The sequence below is a fragment of the Corvus hawaiiensis genome, chromosome 1 (genome assembly GCF_020740725.1).
Source record: "Corvus hawaiiensis isolate bCorHaw1 chromosome 1, bCorHaw1.pri.cur, whole genome shotgun sequence".
NCBI classification, from domain to species: Eukaryota; Metazoa; Chordata; class Aves; order Passeriformes; family Corvidae; genus Corvus; species Corvus hawaiiensis.
The window spans coordinates 65,516,371-65,536,236 of NC_063213.1; the positions used below are offsets into that span (position 1 = coordinate 65,516,371).

Genomic DNA, 19,866 nt, shown 5'->3' on the forward strand with positions numbered 1-19,866 from the left:
TGAGATAATGTCTGACATCAGAAGAAAAAGCCCCTTAGTATTCACCAGAAGGTGCCTCAGAGACTTATCAGGCTCTCTCATCTCCTCAAGATTATTGACCCAACAGCAGTAGCCCAGTACATTGTTAGCTTGGAAGGAACAGCAAAGGATGTCACTCCATATCCTATGCATGCTACAGAAGTGAGCACACTACCGAATTTCAAACAGAGGAAGGAGATCTAGGATCTCTGCAGTTTTAACAGGCCCTCAAGAGTTTTGGGCTGAAGTGTACAGTGACAAATACTGCAGCATAATTTCTCTTGGGTTTAATGCAGATTTTTACAATAAGGGAAAGTAAGCACTGTTTTTTTCTACAAAAAATTGTAGAAAACAGTGGCATGGTGTTGTATTTGGTGCAAATAATTGTCTCCCAAGTTAAATAAATATATTTAAAAAATCTGCACAAATCTTCAAGCAAACTTGGCAAATTTATCTAGATCACAATGTGGCTTGAAAAAGCAAATGAAGAATTTAACAGCAAGATCAGCTCCACAGACCTGTAAATGGTTTGAAATACTTCTACCTCTAAATACTACAAAAATAACAATTGCTGTTGCAGAGGAGACAATCATGACCTATTTTCTCCCTTGTGAATGCAAAAGTTATTGATTTGTATTGACAAGCAGCACAACTGAAGTACTCAATACATTAATCCATGATTTAAATAAGTTTATCAACACAAAAAAAAAGGCTGTGAAAAATCTGTCTCCAATATCATGAACTAGGATTCATATTAATTTTAAATGTGAAATATCAGTGCCACAACCTTTTCTTATTTTCTTCTTATTAATTGCAAAGGGAAGCAACTGCTTCAAATTGGGACATGAATCCTTGCTTACTCAGTTTTTAACAAGCAGCAGAGCTTCAGCTTCAAATTAATAGTTAAACCCAAACAGCATCACTGTCTTGAAATCAGTTAAACGTATTTGTAGACATAAACATGATAGATGACTAGAAATTGGAGCATTCATTGCTGTGGGGCAACAGATGCCACAATGAAGTCATGCTCTGAGAGATGTCACTGGGCTCAGGCTAACAAAGGGCCTTCTGCACAAGTGCGAGCCAGACATTAAGACGTCCGACCTAAGCTGGGGATGGCATGGGAAGTGCAGCCCCAAAGGAGCCTTTGGAAGACAACAGCTATGCTCTGCGCCTGGCACATTGAATTTTGGGGTGGTGTAGAGGCACCTGACCAGCCATGATGGCAATGTGAGAGGTAAATGGGTAGTCACTGGGCATGGCAGTGGGAGGCAATGTAGATGCTCTTTCTAATCCTACCTCTACAGCTCTTTCACTGATGGGAATAGGAATGTCCTTCATAGCCCTAGTAGTTTTTCCCCAGCTGAGAATTCCCCCATGCTGTAGAAACATTAGCCCCATGATGTAATCACAGATGTGCCACTATTCTGGTACTAAAATAAGCTGGCAGTCTGAGACAGCCTCTGGTCTGCCAACTCTTTTTCAGGCAGTAAGGAGAATCTGCCATCAATAATCCAGCTGTTTCCAGCTATGGAATATAATGAAGGCAGCATTATCAGAAAGAAGTACTGGGGTAAATCATTAGGCATTTTGTCTGTTAGACCAAATATTTTGCCTTCCTGTACAACAGAAGGATGATATGATGCTCCTAGAACAAGCTGGCTACAAAGCTGTCCTTGGTACTAAATAAAACATGTAATTTTTCAGACTACGTTCTGTGTTCTGGGACTTTCTTGGTTTTCCTCTGAAAGGTAAAATAAATTTTCCAAAGCTTGCTGATGTAGCAGTCTATGAGGGCAGTTTGCATTTATATACAACATGCTACTTCACTTACTCAGACTACTTGAAGAAACACTCAGAGATACTCATAAGTGACAGTAACAAAAAACAGCCCCAAGGTGGGTAAGGCATTTCTGATCAAATGTGCTACCTCTTGCCAGATGCAAACAGCTAAGAAGGTAGCTGCTGTGGAATGGGTTAAATACTTATTTTAAGATCAAACATACAATTTAAATTAATTTAAATAATTTAAATACTGTATTAAAACCCCTCTAAGTGACTTTTAGGAAGTCTACATGAATTGTTTTGAGCTATTTGTTAATACTAATCAGATGCCCTGCTGGAGTGGCACATTGGATTCTAATTGCTCTTTCATGAATCTTCCTTTCCTTGCATTTAGCAATCCTCCACTCAACTGGAGCTCTGCAGTTATACCTCAGCAGTACATATTGCAAGCCAGGCACGTCCTATTAAAATCTTCTCCATTGGCTGTATTACCTACTTCCTTGAACAGGACAACAGGGTTCAGGAAATTTGGTCTTTATATTTCCTTTCTGCCACAAACTCGTCAAACAAGCCTGGAAAGGCTCTTCCCCTGTCTCTGTTTCTCCAGAAATGACTCTGCCCTGAAGCTGTTAAGCCCCTGAGGTGTCACCTCATTCAAGTCCTAGGCACATAACTCAAGCGATGACACTGATACTGAGGTTAACAGGGAACAGTGCACACCAGTATGCGGGGCAGGCCAGCCCCGGGACCGTGCGGGCCGGCCCGCCCTGAGGGTATCAGTGCAGAGCTGCGGCTCCGCGCCGCACGGCGTGGGAATGGCAGCGCTGCCCCCGTCTCTGCCACGCTACTCGGACCAGAAATGAGCCGAGTAGCAACCAAAAGGATGCCATCCCAGCAGCCCCAACAGAATACAATATGCGAATAAGCTACAGAAGCAGCTGCTGTGTGAGAACTCAATCGGCACCGATGTCCAAAGTCAACACCAACCAGCCACCTCATCATTTTAAATTGAACTATTTTGCATTGTTTTACCATTTTTCTGTTGTATAAAAATTAAGCCCTTCCCTCTTCGATTTAATAAGAAAGGGGGAGATGTGGTGCTGTATTTCCCCACTGCTTTTCTTACTAAATTTTCTGCCTTTCCCACATGGTCCCCTCTTCCCCAGCCCCTAGCCCTGGCCACTCCCTCAGGTTCTCCCTTTTGGTTCCAGTACCCCAACTCTGCCCATGTACCGCCCCTGCACCCTAAGATCATTCATCCATGTGCTTTCTCTGCCTCCCTTGTCCCCATAAAAACCCCCAAGGTCCCTCACCAGGTGGTCTTTCTGCCTCTGGGAACTGGCTTGTCATCATGTAATAAAAGTTCCTCTGAGGTCCATATGGAGGGACCCTTCTCGCCTCCTTTACTGCCACCATGTTGTGGAGCCGACAGCTAGCTAGAGCAGGCATGTGGGGCTGTCCAGGAGACTATGGGAGAGCAGAACTGCCATTCTGTCCTAAGCACCCCCACAGTGCTTTCCGAGAAGGCTGTGGCTTGCTAAACCAAACCAAGCAATGCAACACCAGTATGTAATTTTAAAAGTTGATCCATTACCTTTCTAGCCTGTGCATGGTCATGGCTAGTGTTTTGTTCAGTTCTTCGATCATCCGGCACCCTGAAGGGTGAATGGGCAACGTGCTGGACCCAGAAGGAAGGTGCTGGCTGTGGCTGCCGTACTGGAGCTGGTGCTGGTGAGCTGCTAACTGGGATGGCAGGACAGTGTGATGCTGCTGGGTCAAAGGCTGCTGGGAGCTCTTCTGCGTGGAATAGGATGAGAGAGAGAGGTCTGGCCCCCCTAAAGGCATGCAAATCATGACTTTCTTTGGAGGTAGTGGAGGTGACAGTTTAACTGGCATACAAGGCAGTTTCACAGGAGCGCCAGGATCTAAAAAAAAGAAAGAGAGCCCTGGTGTTAATTTTTATGTCAGGAAGATGGAGACGAGAGTAACTGCCTGGGTGAGCAGGTATAGAGGTTGCTACTCCACACCTTCCCTGTTGTGACAGACAACTCCTATTGTATGCTCAGCATGGTCTCCAGAAAAAATGCTGTTGTTTTGCAGCACTCCTGAGTCCCACAAAAAAACATCTCAGGGCTGTGCATGTCCCTTAATAAACACATTAAGCAACACTTAACAAGGCTTGTGGCACACTTTGATGCTTTAAAGCCCTAATCCTCCAAAATAGCCCTGTGGGGTAGATGCAGCTTCTTGCACTCAACAGGCGCACAAATAGGGGGAGAGCAATTAGGGTGAGAGCAATTCAGTGTCTGAAGTTACAGGATGACTCACTACCATCACTGCCAGAGCAAAAGCTCAGGGATTCCTGATCCATTTCAGCCACTGCAGTGCAATTACTACAAGTCACGCTTCTTACGGGTTTGTAATGTGCAAAACATCTGGTGTAAAAAAATTACAGTAGAGGGCAAAAGAGAAAGGAAATAAAGTTTGAATACTAAACAGGACAGGTTTGAAAAATGGAGGGTACATGAGGAGAAAAGTTAAAGGGCAGTAGATTGTTAGGACTAATGTATTCTTTTACAGAAGCAAGCACTGTTCCCTGGACTCATGCACTGAATTTTACCTTTTTAACTCTACCTAAATGTTCACTGAAACAAACCCATAGTTGATCAGCCAGGCAAAGACTTCCCTGACTTCAATGAGAAATCCGTGAGAGGTCCACAAGCAAGCCCCTCTTCCAGAACTCAACTGCAGGATGGAGATTTTTGGAGTTGCACTGTGAAATATTTTCAGAAGGGAAAAGAAGTAACATGAGGGCTTGTAGTTGCCAAGATGGGTGGGGGAAATGGTCACAACATATGCTAAGAGCAAAAGAGAGAGAAAATATATACACTGTGAGCAACAACTCTGAGTTTGTCCCTAGGAGGAAGGCCAGGCCCTTTCCAGCCTGGAATACTGCACATATTTGTCTCTGCAATTTAGCTCTGTGGGCAATGCTTGCATGACCTTTGGTCTCTTGCTACTTCAGTCCATTCCTCTTGCTGCAACATGGAATTGCAGGGCCAGAATCCTTTTTTGACCTGAGGAAGCTTGGGAGTTAGATGCTGCTCTCCAAAGGTCATTGGTCTCCTGAGCACTATGAGATTTCTAAAATCCTTTTCCAGATGGTTCTTTTTAGTTTAAACTATCCTTCCCCCCATCCCCTTCATTCTTTCCTTCCTCCTGGCCTATTCTGGGTATTGCCTGTTCTTCCACCTGTATCTAATAGCCAGGACGATATGAAGACTAGCAAGCAGTAACACTTCTTGAAAATGATTAAGCATCATAAGGTGAAAAAAGACCATGAGCCAAGTCCAGATATGTCTCTTGACTTATTTTAGTGCTAGTCAGATCTTCCACAGTATCCACTTGATATTAGTGGTTTTGCTATGCAAGGAGCAAGATGCTGACAGTGTAAGCCTTCCCCCTCTCCAGAGTGTTTCTATAGGCTAACAACATAGAGGGGTCAAAGGGAGTGCAAAGATGAAATACCACGTGCTGGTTTTGCTTGGGGTAGAGTTAATTTTCTTCACGGTGTCTGGTATGGAGCTCTTTTGGATTTGTGCTGAATACAGGGTTGATAACACAGAGATGTTTTTGTTACTGCTGAGCAGGGCTTGCACAGAGCCAAGGCCTTTTCTACTTTTTGAACTGCCACACTGTTGAGAAAACCTGGGATGCATGGGAAGCTGGGAGGAGACACAACCGGGACAGGTGACCCCAGCTGACCAAAGGGATATTCCAGACCATATGACATCATGGTCAGTATATAAACTGAAGGTAAGAAGGAGGAAGGGGGGATGTTGGGAGTGATGGCATTTGTATTTCCAAGTAGCCATTACTTGTGATGGGGCAGGCCCTGCCCTCCTAGAGATGGTTGAACACCTGCCTGCTCATGGGAAGCAGTGAACAAATTCCTTGTTTTTCTTTGCTTGTGTGCATGGCTTTTGCTTTCCCTACTGAACTGTCTTTATCTCAACTAATTTTTTTTTTCATTTTTACCTTTCTGATTCTCTCCCCGATCCCACCGGTGGGGGAGAGAGTGAGTGGCTGGGTGGGGCGTGACTGCTGGCTGGGGTTACACCATGATGTAGGGGCATGGGGAAAAAGTGGCCTTTCCACATTGCAGAGTGGAAGAGTTACAGAGAGTAGAATCCAAGTCTTTCACCTTTCAACGTAATATTAGATTCACTTAACATGTTGCCTCTTGCAGGCAAAATTCTTCTGATGGCTCTACCAAGGCTGAAATTTAACTCATGAGTTTGCCAAAGCAATAAAAGAAAAAAAAAAACACTTTCAGGATTTTCTATTCAGGCACATAAAGGTCTTCAAGTCACCTTGTTTTTCTTACAAACATATTATTTGTATATATTTCCTCTTTGTATCCTGCATAAAAGAACACACCTCTTCAATAAAAGGTAAATAACAGAAAGAGTAAAGAGTAAATAGTATAGAGCCCTGAGAATAAGGCTCCTACGGGACTTGTAGTAAAAAAGTGGGTTTTTTCATACATTTATGCTTCAGGCAATTTTACTTCTACAGCTTGTCCTGAATTACAAAGACTACACTGAGATCTGCACTTCCATTTTGACAAATACAGGTTGGTTTAAGATCCCTTTCTGCAGTATGTCAATTAAAGTCTTCATTTGACAGTGCCTGTTCCTGGATGCCCCATCACTCTGTGGCAGCCATCCTTAATGGTGAATTCAAAGAGATCCCAACTGCAGGCATCTCTTGCTTTTGACAAAAGAATAACTGGAAGTTCATCTGGGTTTGCTGCCTTTTGTGGTCCTGAAGATCAGAGCAATATTGTATGTTGGAAGTGAGCATGACATGTCAAATAGCTCAGGTATAAAGCAAACAGGGATCCTTCCTTCTTTGTTCTAAATAGTGAAAATTTCTTTTCTCATGCAAGCATTCATGTAGTAGAGTTGTGGCACAGGCACTGCAGCTCTGGAATTGCACAGGAGAACAAGTCTAGCTTAGTTATCCTGAGCAGTCCCATATTCATTCCACCGTGAATCAGAGGCGCACACTCTGGTTTCGACTCAGCACAACAAAGATTCCACTTAAATTTAAACAAATGCTTCACATCAACATATTTTCAATGGTATCAGTGCTGGGTGACTCCACTGGACACTTGCCAAAAATCTTGCCCATTATTTTTCATGTCTGTATTCAGACTGACTGTGTTACACCCAGGTTCTTGAGCTTGTCTGAATATGGTCCTAATACCAAAACAGACTCTTGGAAATGAACCAGAGGAATTAAATCTACTTGTCTGCCCTTCACCTTCAGGAGAATTCTACTTTGTTTAAATAAAATGGTTGAAAGGAGAATGACTACAATAGGAAGAGAGTTCAATCCATTTGCTGGGAAATGTAACTGTGTATCTTCACTGACACCAGTAATGGAGACCTTGGTACTGCAAGTTTTAATGTGTGGTCTGATCAGTGACTATGCGGAGCAAGTGGGGCCTTGCCCAAATCCATGGGCTCCGGGCGCGCTGTTGGAAACTGTGCTACCATCATCTACAGTCAAGGATAGAACAACTTCTCCCTGCATGTAAGAGTGAGGTGACCGAGTTTTACAGCTCTTTCCTCTGTTTGTTTTAATTTCACAATGTACATGATTTATGAACCGGGGTGGTAACAATTATTGTCTTCAGCATGGACTATACATCAGACATGGGCATCTATAGACAAATAAGAAGCTGGACAGGAGAAATAAGAACAAGGTATCTGTGATAAGTGTCTTCTCAGTGAAACATTACCAGAGTCTTAAATCATTGCACAAAGCGCTTGTAACCAAAAAAAAGCAAACTGTGTGAAGCCAGGTGTGCAAGTCTGATTAATCTTTTCTGGCTGAGGTTCTTCATGCTCAAGAGAATAATGAGCAATTTTGCAAGATGTTGGTTTCCAGTGGGGTTGTGACCACTCGGCACTATGTAATAACTTGTATGCTAGAATTGATGAAAAAGATATTAAGACATGAACCTCTCCACTCTTGATGACAAACAATTGCTTAAAAGACAGTTGTGGATGCCACAATATTTGCTACACATCAGACTTTTGACAAGCAGGCCATCCCTTACCCTTTCCATAGAGATAATTTTGCTAACATCTGCAGTTAGCATCTGCATTTCTTTTGGGGTTTTCATGAGATAAACATATGTTTATTTGTTGCACAGGTTTGCTCCTATATGGTTTTTCTGATGTGTTAGTGGTACACTGGAGCTGTGCACCAAATATACCAACTCTGATGCTTCCTGGTCACTGAACATGGCTGGAGAATTGGTCAGCACACACTGAAGATACAACTGCTGCAGATGGCATGCTAGAAATTCCTGTGTGTATGGCAGCAAATGTTGCTGCAGCAGGGGTTGTAGAAATGCTCATTAAAATCTTCAAATTCTGCCCCAGATCAATTACTGCATGGAGAAAGAGGACATGCCTGGGAATCATGGGCTTGTGGCAGAGCTGGCTGTGTTTGCTATACTGCCAGTAGCAGAAATGCTCCTTCTTGACTCCTTGCCCGAATGTAAACCAGCGTTGTACCCTGACAGCAAGGAAGGACAACAGACTCCTGGGTGGTACAAGAAAAACCAGAAGATCAAAGGATTCTTCTATTGATAGAAGGATGCCTTCCTATTTAGCAGTCCTTAGACTGTATCTAGACTACTGCAAGCTTAGTATCCACCAGGAAAGATATCAAAAAACCAGAATGAGTTGAGCACGGGGTCACTGCAGTGGCTGAGGGCTAGAGCACCTGAGGGACTGAGGCGTGTTCAGCTTGGAGAAAAGACAGATTGTGGGGGAAAGCTTAACAGCAGCCTCCCAGTACCTACAAGCCAGGTTATCAATAATACTTTTCATGGTGTGTGGTGGGAGGAGGAAAGACAGTGGAAAAAAGTGAAAAAAAAGAGGTTCAAGACTGGATTATAAGGAAAATATCTTCCCTGCCATGAGAAGAGCCAGTTAGTGGAGGTTTATCCAGACAGGTTGTACAGCTGGCATCCTCTGAAGCTTTCAAGACCCAGCTGGTCAAAGGCCTGAGCAACCTGGTTTGATCCCATACTTGGCTCTGCTTTGAGCAGGAGGTTGGATTAAAGACCTGCTAAGGTTCTTCCTCACCTGAATGACCTTATACTGTGACCTTTGCTGTACTATGTACTACAAGGAATTTTCTGTACTTACTACAACTAATACAACTTGTCATAAAGTTAATGAGATACTCTTTAAATTCCTTCCAAGTAATTAATTCTGTAAAATAATGCGCAAAAAACTCCCCAAACCCAACAAACAGTGCAAAAACCAGTGTGGCCTGTTGAGGGAGCTCCATAGTAGAAATGGGGTGATGTGTCTGATATTTGCTGGCTTCATTTGGACAAGCAGCTTTTACTTTTTCAGCTCTTCTCTCCTGTAATCACTTGTACCTAAACGGTGGGAGCCTCTTTTCTTGTTTCAATGAGTTTTTGAGCAGATTCATAAAGACAAGTTAAAAACTGTTCTCAAAGATTTGCCATGCATCTCCTGCTGGCTACAGCAAGATCTGCAGCCCTGTCTTCAGGGGAAGATTGGAGACAGAAATTCTTTGCTGTTCTTCTGTACCACATATGCATCCAAGGCTCAGGTTGAATTTGGAGAACAAAAACAAGGCATGATCAGCCTAAAGGTTGAGAAGTATAGCTCTGCATGAATTCCTATGCAAGGCCTTGAAGAGGGTTTCAAAAATGAGACGACTTCCTGATGCTTGTGTGATAGGTACTACTCTCCAGGAAGCAGCAGAGAGAGGAAGTATAGAGGGAGAAACTGCATCAGGGTCCCGTTTCCCATGAGAACCTGATGAAAGAGAACTGCTTGTGCTCTGCTGCTTCTCCCTTGAGCACACAGTGAGAGAACTGTCCACTGCCCCCACATGAATGTAACCTGTCTTCATAAATGTAGCCAGCCAGAGCGGGCAGCTGGAGGTAACGTCACAGTGGAGGAAGCTCAGGGATTATGTCTTGGGCTCATCTCCAGAGGAGTCTTCTGACACATATGTGACTACTGCATTATAAAATACTGCAGAGTATTTATTGGACAAATTGTAGTTGCAAAAACTTTTATAAAGCTGTCACTAATAACCAGCTGCTGCAAGGTAGCAGGACCCCTGGCATTCATGTTGTCAAACCTCATTCTTGTCTCTTCTGTATTGTAAGAAGTAACTTTTGAGGACTTTTAACATTTCCTACCCTGTTAAATGTTTGCCTCTAATTATGAATTAGTTCTGACTCTACACAGACATAACCAGAAAGCACAATATCTAAAAATAAACTAAAAATGTGCTATGTGTCTCTTCAAAATCTTGAATGAAGAAAGCAAAAGAATGCAAACAGCTTAAATGCAATAGATAAGTGGCCAGATACAACCAAAGCTACACCCCATTCTAATATTAGGCTAAATTTGGGCTCAAATACACTCAGGTGTTACTGAGATCCCATCTTAGTGGCACATATTTTGTTCTCTGGTGTTTTAGGAGACTTTATGGGTTGCTGGTGATTCAGTCGGAAAATATCTAATTAATTTCAGAAAACATTATCTGTGCTGGTGAAAATTAACAGCTTAATGAATCAAGATCAAAGGGAACTTTACAACATTGGGGTCTATCAAATCAGACATGCCTAGTCTCCTGTCACTTGGCCATTAAAGATTTTGTGATAATCTAGGGACTTTATCCCAGCACCCCAATTAAATTTGGTCCCAGGTGATTATTTCAACGCTTCCTAAATTTTCAGTGAAGGAAGCTACAAATGTTGTCCTAAATGCTTGGGTTCTGCATGTGGATATTGGAGAAGTAAAACAACAAAAGAAATTTCTATCTGTGTGTCTAATACTAATCATATTTGAAAACCAGTAGAAGGCTCACCAGGAGGTGACTGGCCAACAGGACATGCAGAGCAGTGAAACAACAGTATCAAAATAGTTAAGGCTCATGTTTTTCTCCTAGAGTTGCCTGTCTTCTAGGGCTACACAGGCACATCCACACCCAGTGCTGTGACAGGGATGTTCCCTGTGGAGGCAGCACCATCAAGACCACAGGACATGGTGTGAGGAAAAGCATGGAGCACTTTCTGCAGAGGTGTTGGCATCATTCCCAGTGGCTGCCCTGCAGTCTGCTCTTGGCTCCCGCCCTGTTTCTATACTGTCCCATCTCTACAGAGCCTCAGCATTGAGAAGAAGCATGCCAAGGCTGTGTGATTTATATTTGCTAGAGGCAATTCTCTCTGCCTTCCATCTTTAAAATGGATTTTTTTTTCCTTTTCATTCTCCACAAAATTAAATGTGTTCTTATGTGTTTATTTAGGCCTGCTCTTTTATGTGCATTTCTTATCAACTGAAAGGCCAATCTTTGTCTTGGCACAGGGGGATAGATATCTGAGACGGTTCAAAATGCTTTCAGAGGAAAGGAATGTTTCTTTTCCATTTCTCAAACCTGTAATAAGTTCTTTGTCAAACCCTGCAAGTCAGTCTGCATAACTTCTTGAAGAACTTAGGAATAATTTCAGAGCAAGAGAAGGTCCGACTTTTTTCCCTCAAGGTTCGTATTTAAAATATTTTTCCTTTTTTTTTTTGCCTCTGACCATGTCTGTAGTGATTTTTTAATATATGTTTGTAAAATAGATACACTTATGTACACATACACATAGAGATATGTAGACAGAAGTTGAGTTGCTTCTGCATTTTCACATGTGTACCTGAACCCTTCACAGGATCACATCTCCTCTTGCAGTCCCTTGAACAGAGCTACCAGACCATTAAACCTCTGTCACTCTCCACTACCAGGCCTGGTATGTTTAATTTGTACTTCAACCTTTTCAAAAATTCTTCAGTAGAAAAATGTGTATGCAGCATGAACAGAAAAGTTTTCATTTTGAATGCCAGAATTCAGATTTTGCTTGTTTTCTCACTCACAAGCTGAGGATGTCTCTGGAGTAATTAGAAAAAGAATAGCATTAATTCTGCTTCTCACTGAGGAGGATGCTTCATTAGGATTGATTGCTCATTTCTGAAGATTGCACACGGCTAATATAATTACCAGTGGAGAACACAAAGCACTGAGCAACATATATATCCTTTGGACCACCAAAGTAAATGGACCCTTAAGAACAAGCTGAATACTTTTATTTATAAGGAATGTATAAACGAGGGTTTCAGTACCAGCAGGAATAACTGTCAATTAAATTACGGCTCTATGACTAAACTTGAATCTCTGTTCCTTCACCCTGAAGGTTCTGTATATGCATGTACAAGAGTTTATCTGTATGCACATACAAGACTTTATATAGGACTAGATGAGACACCACTGAAGGACACCACAAAGTAAGAGAAGTCACAGTTCTGTTTCACTTTCATATGAAAGTCATCGCCATCAAGCAAGTCACTTTTGCTGATAATTTGAGTCTGATTCTACTTCACAGAAAAAACAAAACTACTCCAGAAGCCCTCATCCTTTGATTCTTCTGTTATCTCTTACAAAAGAATGGCTTATGAACCAAGGACATTTAGTACCTGAGTTTTTTTCCTATGCTATTCCTATAATTTTATTTCTGCCATATTGGCCTCATTTCTCAGCAACTTCTTATAATTGGGACAAAGTTTTAAGGGAGATCTTAGGAAGCTGGTTTTGTCCTTAGGTGAAGCCATTAATACTGCTGCCTGGCCTTGCAGGCTGCAGGACTGCCCATTCAGTTTGTAGCAAAAGGCAAAATATTAACCATTATGTGCAGAGTTTGGCAGGTAAGAAAGTAAAGAGGTTTCACATAAAATGTACAAAACTATACAGGACAAAAAAGTATGGTCATTCAAACAGAAACATGAAGAGACTATATAGAGGTGACAGAAAACCAGAGCATGTTCTTTCCTAGTGAGGTCTTTCCTGATATAGATCTTAAACCTGATAAAATTTGTATGAACTGTCTGGGAAAAAAAAAATCTACAATATATAAATGTGGGCAGACCATTTCTCACATCAGCTCTGAAAATATCAGGGCAGCATTAACACAAGATCAACCCAGGGGGAAGACTGGTAGCTGCCCCATTATAAAGATGAACCACACCTCATGTTCAACTCAGGATTTTGAGTTGCTGCCTCCTGTACAGCAGCTGCAATTATGAGCAGACTGTTCAAAAGGTGCAGGCAAGCATTTAGGGAACCTATTTTGGTCTGCATAAATATAGCCATCCTTTGCTTCAGCAGTCAAAATGAGAGACTGGGAGGAGGAGACACACCCATCCTCCTTCCACGTCTACCGAGAACTTTGAATCCCAAAGAGCTTGGACGCTTGTGAAAACACGCAGAACACAAAACAGAGCCTGTGTGTTTACTGTTGCTGCCTTCCATGCAGTGAGAGCTAAATTGCAGCATAAAGCAGAGGACGTCAAAATCCCGGTCATTGGGAACTGGAACTGCACTCACCAGTGGGAGGGCAATAGTCAGAGCAGGGGTGGAAAGAGGGAACAGTTTGGCAGACACTGTAAGCACTGAGGCAAAATGGCAAGAAGTCATGGGACAGAACTGCCTGTGTAAGGATCAGGGGGGCAAGACAAATATATGGAAAGATACAGGGTGTGTGGAGGAGGACCTGCCCATATGGCAGTTGAAGGGACAAGCAACAAAGGGCAAAAGGAGAAATCAAAACTCTCCCCTCAACTCTCATGCCTTTCCTCATTAAGGGTATTTAAAGATACCCTAGTATTTTTCTCATACTTCCTTTCCCATCAAAGCACATCCTGCAACTTCAGTGGTGATGGTAAGTCTTGATGAATAAGAGTGAGGAGGGTTAAGAAATGCCACAGTGATCTTAGGAGATTATAGCTGAGAGGGGAAGTGCCCTGGAGCAACCTTGATGAAGGTGCAGTCTGAAGATCTGCCCTATGTACGGCACATACGTTACCAGCACACACAACAAGTGCAAACAGCATTACAGAAAGAGGAAGAACACTGGGAACCTCGCTACAAAGGCAGCTTTTCCTGTAAGGGAAACGGTGGTGCTGAGGGTCCAGGAATACCTACTTACCAGTTAAGTGGCTGGCAATCCTGGCAATAGGTTTAGGAGGCAGGGCAGGGGGCTGTTTGAGGAGGGACAACTGTTTCACTGGGGTGTCCTCATGGTCTCCAGGGAAAGCGGCAGATTTTTTGGGGGGAAGTAGCAGGACTGGCTTAGCTGTAGGATCTTGGGACAGGAGGACTCCGGATTCATTGGATGTGGGGCTCTCTTCAGACACTGGAGGACACAACCACATCATAGACGCAACAACGTTACGAGCAAAGCAGCAGCGGATACAGCCAAAGTCAGACAAGAAAAGCAGCGCAGCAATGCAGATTAGGAATGACTCATAGATTTCACTCAAACATCGTATAATGTAGAAAGGAGGAAAGAAAGAAAGAAAGAAAGAAAGAAAGAAAGAAAGAAAGAAAGAAAGAAAGAAAAAGAAAAGAAAGAAAGAAAGAAAGGAAAGAAAGAAAGAAAAAGAAAAGAAAGAAAGAAAGAAAGGAAAGAAAGAAAGGAAAGAAAGGAAGGAAGGAAGGAAGGAAGGAAGGAAAAGAAAGAAAGAAAGAAAAGAAAGAAAGAAAGAAAAAGAGAAAGAGTAACACACATCTACACAACAGCCAAATTTCGCATTACTTCTGACAGAAGCCAGCTCCCTTATGTCAGGCTGGGATGTACTCCCACATCTGGAACACAAATCAAGTTTTATAATGTCACATCTCTGATGGTCTGTCACCACAGCTTGGCCAGGACTGGATATGTTAGCAGGTGGTCTGTAAACTTACCCTGTTAAAAGTAAAAAGCACCTCACGGGGCCTACTCTGTTTCAAAAAGGCTGCATAGCTGTGCAAGATCATGGATGACTTCTACTGCTCGCTTTTCCTCACTTGACCTTTGTCCACAACTCTCAGCAGCACAAAATGATGCAGAAAGAGGAGCTAACCTACACGTAGAGCACTGCTGTCTCTCTGCATGGGCTGGGGAAGAAGAGCAGCCAGCCTCACCCAGGGTAGGGCAGCGGATCGTGTTAGCTACTGACAGATGTGTGGTGTGAACATCACCCAGCACCACGTGGCAGATAGAGGGCACAATGTTGTACCCAGGCTTCAAAATCGTTGTCAGCTCTCTGCTCTAGAGCTCACTGGCACATCTTAGATGTAGACAGAGAGCTGGAAACCTACTTTTACATGTTCACAAAGTGCAGGGGTTTTGCCTTACTCCAAGAGAGGTTACTTGCTTAGAAGTAGAGTTTACTTCTACATCACGTCAGACAAAATTTCTCATGGAGCATTCAGTGACAATTTCTATGCTGTCACCTCCTTCTACACCAGAAGACCTTCATTTTGACAAGGACTTCTCAGGGCTAAACACCAAATGTTAGAAGTCAAAAACTTGTTTCAAACAGCTTAAGAGTATCTACACCATAATGTAAATGAGATGTTACCTGTCCCATCCATGATCTCTGTGGTTGGGAGCACCTCATATGAGCAGGGTTCCACAGATGCTGGGACTGACTCCAGTTCTGCTAGGGCTGGCAGGGACACCTGGCTGGAGCTCAGCCCAGAGCCCAGAGGCTGCCCATTCTCCAAAGCTCCTTCTTCATTTGGTATGGAAAGTTCCCCATCTGTTCATAGTCAGAGGAAAGAAGAATGACAAAAAAGAGACATAAATAAGATGCACAGAGAATTTTAAATGAAACCTATCTCCATTAGATGGTTTTCAATTGAGGAACCTGGACTGAGATCTTCTGTGTATACATGCACTGGGTTTATGTGGAAAGGTTTTGATAGCAGGGGGGGCTACAGGGGTGACTTTTTTGAGAAGCTGCCAGAACCTTCCCCCATGTCTGACGGAGCCAGTTCCAAGCTGGACCCACCGCTGGCCAAGGCTGAGCCCATCAGTGATGGTGGTAGCACCTCTGGGGTAACATATAATTTATGTCAAATATCTGTATGATCTTTTGCTCTATGCTGGGATGGTCATTATGAACCATGGTCTAAGCTGGTTTCTTCCTGACCATCCTTGACCCATGTGGACATGCAGTCTCATCCAATGTCAAAAAAAATCTGTTTTCTCTCTCTCTGTTGAATCTGGGAAGTCAGGAATGACAGTGGGCTGGAACTGAAGATATGAAGCTTTCTTAAAGAATATTAATATATACTGTATGCAATATATAATATTTTAATAATAACAACAAGAAGAATTATTATCTTTCCCTACACCAACTTTTCATGCTATAAGGGACACAAGCAAAATCACAGGGGTATGTCCTTATTTTACATACAAATAACCACATTTTATGTAAGGGAGAGAATAATTTTTATAGTTGCCTGATGTAAGGTCTTGATACTGGGATATATCAGATTCCATTTAGAAAGCCTGTTTTTATAGTTACTAATAATATCTCCTCTATCTGAGAAAAATTTCTGTGACAGCAGCTGGCATTTTCTTTCCTATCAAACACCACTTCACATTAGAAATAATAAAGAGCAGAAGAAAGGATTCAGATTATTCTCTATAGTGTCAACCTGCATGATTTTTTATCTCCGAACTTGTTAAGCACAGCACTCTGGTACCTGGAGGCAATGACTACATGGACATCACAATTAAGAGTTTTACAAAGCAAAGTGTTCAGCCCCTATGGTTACAAATGGAAGCCTGAAAATATAACTGAAATGTGACCTGTAAGACTAAAAACCAACAGGCAAATAAACAGAACCCAATTTTACTAAGCATTTAAATTACTTTTAGAAATGAAACTCAAGATTTCAGAATATGGTTTTAGATTTTTGGGCACCACTGATTAGCCATATTACTCCTCAATGTACTGAGTATAGATGTACATCAGTCAAATGAGTGCACATTTTCCCCTCACAGGGCTAAGATGTGCAAACCACTTTGGAAAACAATACTGAAAAGAGAAAAAAGTTGTCTCATTTTAGTGCTAGTACACAGCAATTAACAAGTCTGAAAATACATTATATGATAACTATTCAGAATTATGTTTCTACCATTTAAAGCTTCTCTACAGCGAGTGAAGATGGTCTCCTGTTTATTTTGGAAGTATTATAAATACCAAGGTCTTGACTTCCCTGGTTTTGTTGGAGGCTTTTTGGAGACCCAGAGAGCTATTATGGTAATGCAGTCACATCATACTAGACTGAAACCTGACCCATGGCTTTGAGAGCAATCAACTGAGCTGGCTAAAAGGTGGCAACATGAACCAAAGCTAAAGGCTTTGGCTGTTTGCAGCACAGCCTCCGTTTTAACTGCCGTGGTCGTTCTGTACAAAGCTGTTTACTTCCCTAGGCAGCAAAAATCAAAAACAGTTGAGCCAGTATTTAAGCTGAACATTTTTTGACTTAGCTGTTGGGGTAGAAATGCTATGTATTCTGCGCTGGCTCTGTCTCCCTTTCATAAAGAGACACATGTTTAGATGTGTTTGGGATAAGGACAGATGTTCTCTCAGTTACCTGGTTTCACAAAAGAGCGTAACTGTTTCTTATGTAGAGCATCTGCTTCTTGAATGAAAGGCAGTAACTGTGTCCAGCAAAATATTCATTAATTCAGTGCATTAATTCAGACTAAATTTGACTGTAACTATGAGAAAAGTATGCATGACAAACCCAGTAACGTTTGCTCTTTGGAAGGATGACTACACATTTTTCATTGAGATGCCTATTGTGATATGCTGAGCATGTTGAAATCCTACTGTCTTAAGTGTGCTATGTGCTTCTCAAGGTATATTAGCATGATTTAAGAAAACACCATTTGAATGACCAATGAAGACTTATGATTGCAAAAAAAGTAAAATGTAAGATAAAATTTTGGCTTTTTCCTTTTGTCATCATACTAAAGCATGGCAGCTTTCTGTGCTGACAGCATAACCTTTTTAAATCTTACATCTGAATATCTTGATTTAGACTCTAAAACTTGTCCTTGGCTTTGAATGAAATTGTCAGACATGGCACAGAATCATGACTGAAATACACATCCTAAATCAGGTATTGCTTAAAGAAGAGCTACATGGGGAGTTGCTCAAGTACAGCAAACAGATCAAAGATGAGGAAAAAATAATTTGTAGAGGGAAGAGCATCTTAGTGTGAATTAATCCTGCATCAGAGATATGCTTGACAACCAGATATAAAAGGCAAATTACTTATTATTTTCAAAGTATTAAAGCTATTCCAGTTGGCTGACATACAAATGGGAAGAATCCTGGTAATGCAATTATTACATATACATGGATGAACTGATCTGTTTTCAGGAACCGGCTATGAGTTTAAGGTTAATTTTGCACAGTGATAACATATGTAATCTTTTGTTCTCAGACTTGCTAAATCCTTTGCTGTTTTCAGAGTCTGGTGCTACTTAGCGGAGAATGACTTCCCGTAAGTCCATGAGCTTTAATAACATCAGCTGAGCATGAAACTGGATGGGTCCATGAGGGAGCTTGACCTCTGCAGCAAGAGAGCATGTGAAGGCTGCTCTTCTCTTACTCAGGAGACTCTGCACACCTGAAGTCACTGAAGAAACAGGACCTCAGAGGAAACTCTCTGATGCAGAGGACACTACTCAGACACAGTGATTCACCTTAGAGCAAGTGAAAACAACAGCACAGGGAGAAGGCCCAGATACATAGAAGATGTGTTCAAAACCTCAAATGTGGCTCCTCAGCATGGTTTGTACCCCTGAACACACAGGCCACTTCCACTCTCAGGTACTTAAAAAACATTGCCTGGTGTGAAGCAGCCCACAGTGTGTCACGCTGACTGACATAGACCAGTCCTGTTGTGCTCCTCCTGTTGTAGCTCCGCCTATCCTCTCACCGTGTCTTTTACTCTGAGTCCTTTGGACTATGCAACTTTTTGCACATCTGAAAAGTGCCACGCTCACACATTCCTTTGACAGAAGAATGACAGAAGTCAAAATGGACAGTTTGAAATCCTGGGTTAATTTTTGGATTGGGTTGTCTCCTTCAGTACTTGTCTGCTCTCAAGTAGACAGGGCAAGCAAGAATTCTTGATGGCAAAGGCTAGGAAGGGCAGAGTAAAATTCATTGTCCTTCTCTGCCATGACCCCAAGGGCGGGGAATGGAAAATTGAGTGTTCTTGCATGTAGTCAAGACTTGCCCCTGGAACTGTTTCTTAGCCTTGGCGACTACCCTAGCACAGTAGCTGGGATCCTCCACAACTTCAGTCCCTAAGCAGATCCCTGATTTTGTGGGATCCCATGGAGTTTGAGACAGGCTGTTTCTGGAGGAGTTCAAAACCTTTCAATTTCACTGCAGCACAACTGGCTCTCCAGTGGCTGCCATGCCTTCCTCCTTGCTGCATTACCAAAACCACTTCTTCAAGTTTGTTCTCACATACTGTTGTCACAAAATCTGCCTTAGTGTGTAAGTGCAACATGTCCAAATCCTGTCGGGACTCTGGTTACCTGAAACTTAAGTCTAAATCCATCATTTTGATTAGATAGAGCATATAAAAATACAAGAATGTAAAAGATGAAGACTGCCCATATTCCCTTCGAAAACCATTGCATCATTGCCTTTGGAGTAAGTGATCAGTACACACTCATATCCAGAAATTTCTCACTACAGGCAATCTCATCTACATTCAGAAAGAAGAGGTATCAAAATACTACAAGTAGATTTAATTCTTTAACCAGCAGCATGAAACAGCGGGCAATTCTAATGACAGATGCTTTTGGGACAGTTACACCTTTGTGTGAAAATCAAGGTGTGTACCTATGTGTAGGAGCAACGGAACAGAAAAAATATGAGTTTTTCTAAATGTTGAGGTATGTTCTGCGATGCAGGTGGAAGAGGTATTTTTAACCTCTCGGCACTACCTTCCCACAAACTGTAAGAACAGGAGCTTCATCAGGTACTACTTCAACTTACTATTTTCCAAAAGTAGAGAGTATTTGAAAAAATTATAACCTTTGCCTACATTTTCAGACTACTCAAGTCACAGACCCCTAGAAATGGAAGG

At 42.2% G+C, this 19,866-nt stretch overlaps 1 protein-coding gene across 9 annotated transcripts in view; it reads right to left on the reverse strand.

The window, feature by feature from the left end:
- Positions 1-19,866, reverse strand: part of PHACTR1 (phosphatase and actin regulator 1) — a 307,511-nt gene that overhangs the window by 55,003 nt on the left and 232,642 nt on the right. For 8 of the 9 annotated variants that reach the window (XM_048308918.1, XM_048308907.1, XM_048308880.1 and 5 more), the window contains 3 exons: positions 15,315-15,494; positions 13,898-14,104; positions 3,398-3,728 (listed from right to left, as the gene is read on the reverse strand). In XM_048308918.1, the coding sequence (XP_048164875.1) occupies positions 3,398-3,728; positions 13,898-14,104; positions 15,315-15,494 (718 nt within the window). The remainder of the gene's footprint in view (positions 1-3,397; positions 3,729-13,897; positions 14,105-15,314; positions 15,495-19,866) is intronic. The other variant, XM_048308947.1, reaches the window with a different exon arrangement.